The sequence below is a fragment of the Pinus tabuliformis genome, chromosome 4_2 (assembly GCF_031772625.1).
Source record: "Pinus tabuliformis cultivar Carrire ecotype Pingquan chromosome 4_2, CPIR1, whole genome shotgun sequence".
In the NCBI taxonomy this organism is placed as follows: Eukaryota; Viridiplantae; Streptophyta; class Pinopsida; order Pinales; family Pinaceae; genus Pinus; species Pinus tabuliformis.
The window spans coordinates 807,666,056-807,671,179 of record NC_142304.1 but is presented as its reverse complement, the minus strand read 5'-3'; the positions used below and the strand labels follow the sequence as shown (position 1 = coordinate 807,671,179).

At 27.5% G+C, this 5,124-nt stretch overlaps 1 protein-coding gene across 1 annotated transcript; it reads right to left on the bottom strand.

Moving 5' to 3' along the window:
- Positions 1-3,531: 3,531 nt before the first annotated feature.
- Positions 3,532-4,011, bottom strand: LOC149172148 (PRA1 family protein D-like). The gene has a single exon (XM_089426215.1). The coding sequence runs from the start codon at positions 4,009-4,011 to the stop codon at positions 3,532-3,534; it is 480 nt and encodes a 159-aa protein (XP_089282341.1).
- Between the last annotated feature and the right edge of the window lie 1,113 nt (positions 4,012-5,124).

Below are 5,124 nucleotides of genomic sequence, written 5' to 3'. Positions count from 1 at the left end.
AAATGACTAACACTGTGATTAAAAAATATTGATGATGTAATGTGATAAAGAAAAATTGACATTACAATGTAATAAACAAATATTAATGCCATAATTTAATGAACAATAATAGGTGTTAAAATGTATCAAGTTAAAAGTGTCACTTGTGCATGTGATGAACTAAATTCAATGACAAACAAAAATCAACACCAGGGAAAATTTTAAGAACCCCCTAAATTTATAAATATAATAAATGGGCGAATCTCCATGGTATATAGGAAAAATGGAAGGCGATTTTATCAATAATATAATATGTATATATAATTTTTTGGCGAATCTCTCACCAGGCATGGCGAATATTTTACTCAATTATAAAATCTTGTAAGATCTTGGCGAGTCTTTCACTAAATAATAAAACTTTGTAAAGTCCTAGTGAATCTTAGCATAGGCTACATGTTGGTTTAATTCCCCCATTTAAATAGGCTACATTCCAGGTGAATACCATGGGTCAATACCATGTGCCATTTTGGTGAATACCATGGGTCAATACCATGTGCCATTTTTGTTTTTATTAATTCTAATATTAGGGCTAATAATGGTTTTTTGCATGGTATTAATAACAATCTAGTCCATGGTATTTGTCCCATAGTATTTTGGCCATAGGTTTCACCTAAATATAACCCATTTTTTGAGTGTTGGTAAATATAAGGTGACTTATGGAGTAAATATGAAAAAATGTTTTATTTGTTTACCATACCTCTCGTTTATTTATATTTTTATTAATTTACCATACCTCTTTTACAAATATGGTATTTGGCCCATAGGATTCACTTAAATAAAACCTCTTTCTTGAGCCTTCATAAATAGAACGAGGGTTATGGACTAAATATAAAAAGAGGTTTTATTTATTTATGATACGTCTAGTTTATTTATATTTTTATTTATTTACCATAGCTTTTGAGTAAGTATAAAAAGACGTTTTATTTATTTACCATACCTCCACTTTACTTATATTTTTATTTGTTTACACCCTTACATGTATATAAGGTGACTTATGGAGTAAATATAAAAAACGTTTTATTTATTTACCATACCTCCACTTTACTTATATTTTTATTTCTTTACACCCTTACATGCATATAACGTGACTTATGGAGTAAATATAAAAAATGTTTTATTTATTTACCATACCTCTCATTTATTTATATTTTTATTAATTTACCATACCTCTTTTATAAATATGGTATTGGGCGAATGGATTCACTTAAATAAAACATATTCTTGAAAATGGGCGAATGGAAGTTTGTAAGTCCTAATTTCAAGGGCTAAATTTACCTTTTTTACCCTCTCCCTTAAAATAAGGTGTGATTTGTAAAAATGTACTATGATACAAAATATTCGCCCACTAAAAATTTAAAACCCCTTAATTTCGCCAAAGGGCGAACATTCGCCCCTAAAATTATCCTTGATCAACACAATAATATATTGAACAAAAATTGATGTTGCAATGTGAAAACAAAAATAAACATGACAATGTTACAAACAACTACCAATGCCACAATGTAACAAACAAAAATCAATGTTGTAATGTGACAAACAAAACTCAACATTGCATTGTAATGGAAAGCCACAATGTAACAAACAAAAATCAATGTTGCAATATGACAGACAAAACTCAACATTGCAATGTATTGGAAAACACAGAGAACATGCACAACCATATGACAAATTCAATATCAATGTTGATCAACTATATTTGTGTTGGTCAACCATGGTAAATCCTAGTTAATTAGGTTAGTCATATACACCCATGATTTACCATGGCCAAATTTCATCAACATATTCAACCATAACCAAACTTATAGTATCATTCAAATCTATAAAATGCTTTTAGAAAAATCATGAAATTATAGCATTATATTAAATATTTTAAATCATATAAATTAGTTTAAATTGATCTTAAATTTAATTTTAAATAAAATACTTTCAAATATATATTTTTTAATAATTTAATAAATTTAAAACTATTTTTTTATTTAACAATTTAAAATAAATTTTTAATTCCAAAAAACCAATTTCGTTATATTAAAAAAAATAAAAATAAACAAGAAATTTAAATATTAATATATTTTATATTATTTACTAATATAACAATCAACTAATTTATAATTTAAAATTAAAAATTGAAAATTATAATTATAATAAAGTAGAAGAACACTTTAAACAAACCACTAAAATAAATTTTAGAATAAAGACGTTCTGAATCATTATAAAGTTTTGTAATTATTATTATTATTATATTTTATAAGAAAATTATTGATATATATAAATAAATAAATTTGTATTTAAGAAATTTACATATTAATATATTTTATATTATAAACTAATATAACAATCAACTAATTTAAAATTAAAATCATAATAAAGTAGAAGAACACTTTAAACAAACCACTAAAATAAATTTTAGAATAAAGAAGTTCTGAATCATTATAAAGTTTTTGAATTATTATTATTATATTTTATAAGAAAATTATTGATATATATCACTAGTAATTTAGTTATATATAGATATAATTTAATATGAAAATTGTATTATTTTTTATTATAAATTATATATTATTAAAATATTTATAAGATATAAATAAATTGAAAATTATTTATAAAAATAAGAAAAATTATTTTAAAACATATGTTATATTTAGCTAGCACTAAAAGTAATCTTAGTTTAAAATTGTCTATTAAGGTATACATACCTTAATACATATTCTATGGTGTTAAGGTATAGACACTTTTTCTTTTAGTTTTGAACCTCTGATTTCTTAGGAAGAAAGACATGTTCTTAACTATTAAACTCACTCAAACTATAAAACTTAAAGTAACTGAAAAATATGTACATAAAATATATACTCTTCTTTGATTGAATATTAAGCTTACCCAACTTAAATTTAATTACCTAATATATATAAATAACCGCAACTGAAATATATATATATATATTCACAGATATAAAATAATCTACCAAACATAAAACATCTATGCTTTTCGCATACAATCCCACAAAATCTCCCATTCCTACATACAATCCCGCAAGATCTCCCATCCCTAGAAATTCCATGTATGCATGTAGCACGAAAAGCTTATTCATAAATATACCCACAAGATCTCTCATACCTATAAATTCCAGAGTCCCATCAACTAGTTGATAATTTAAATTTAAAACACCCAAAAATATACGATCTAAAACTGAGAACTGAAAACAGGAGACTGGAAAGAAAGAAAAACTATATCCCGTACATCTTTGGCAGCTTTTTGAAGAGCTACGATCTAAAATCGAAAACAGGAAACTGAAAGGACAGAAAAATATATCCTCTACATCTCTGGTTTTCACGCTGTCAGAATAAAAGTGAATATCTCTATTAATATAAAATGGATATAACATTACGATAAAACAATATTCAGCAGTAAACCCACATTAAACAGTACACACCATCCAATAATTACCACAAGCTACGGCTGCCATTATTAGAAGGCAAAGAGGTGCAGGCGCCCAATTTAAACGAAGTCGTCTGAGCCATGCAACGCTGCGCGCACGACAACGATTGCACACCCGACCGCAACTGCGATATTGATCATCTGCGTATACCCGGCCAGCATGAGCACCGGGGTCGTGAGCACGGCCAACCAGGTAAGCCACGACCCGTTCACGATCTCGGCCGTCTTTCTTTGTGACAAGTACAAGAAGTACCAGGCGACGATCGCCGCTAGAAACAAGAGCAACGACAAGATCTCCCGGAGGAGTTTGCAGAGCACGAGGGACAGCAGAACGATGGCGTAGTCCATGAAGAAGTAGACGAAGTGCTGGTACACACGGGCCGACACCTGGGCGACGGACCGTGGCCACGAGAAGGAGTTGGTGTCCAACAACTTTGAGCCACGCTTCTTCGAATGTGAGATGGAGGTATTTTCCACAGGTTGTGCCATGAGAGCAGATGAACCCACACACAGAACCCGAAACAAATCTAGATATTTCATGCCACTAAAGTGTTTGCATTAATTAGGAAAGGGGTCACTTTTCTTAGCGTGGAGGTTAAGCCATTAAAGCTGAGATTAAGTTTCTTGAGATGGTATATATCTTTTCCTGTAAATGTATTCTCACAAGTTCGAAGATGCTTTTCCTTTGGAAAAAGTTAAAGTAAAAAATATTAATCCAAACTTATGACATTAGGAATGAGTAAATCGTTCTTGGGATTATATTCAATACAAACTTGAATACTTAATATATATATATATAATATTCTTTTTAAACGATTATAATTCAATTTTCATATATTTCTAATAAATATATATTATTCAATCAATATATATATATATATATAATTTTTTAAAAATAATTATAATTCAATTTTCATATATATTTTTTAAACAATCATAAATACATTTTACTAAATACAATTAGTAACTTTATAAAAACTTTAGTAATTTTATAAAAACTTTTGCTACTATTTTACCTGTGGAACCAAGATTTCATAAATGTTATAAAGATCAATATGTCTATACCATCTTAGCTAAATTTCTTTATAAAAATAGCTACCACTATTAAAACCAGTGTTTCATAAATGTCATAAAAGTCAATATGTCCATAGCACTTGACCTAAATTTCTTCATAAAAAAATTTACCACTATTCCACCTTGTAAAACCAATATTTCATAAAAGTTAGAAAAACCAACATATCCATACCAATATTTCATAAATGTCCTAAAAATCAATATATCCATACCACTTGAGCTAAATTCCTTAATAAAATGCTACCACTATTCCACCTTATAAAATCAATATTTCATAAATATCATAAAAACCAACCTATCCCTATTCCACTTTATAAAATCAATATTTCATAAATTTCATAAAAACCAACCTATCCATACAGCTTAAACTAAACTCCTTTGATATATATAATTTTAATAAACTTTACTGGTTTTAAATAATTTCAATAAAAATTTAATTTTAAATTATAACTTAAAAATGATGAATTTAATGTCATATATAACTATGTTGTTAAATTTAAATTAAATATATATACACGTGGCAATCACCATTACCGCCTTACTTTCAATACACAGGTTATCGATCAATGGAAGATATCC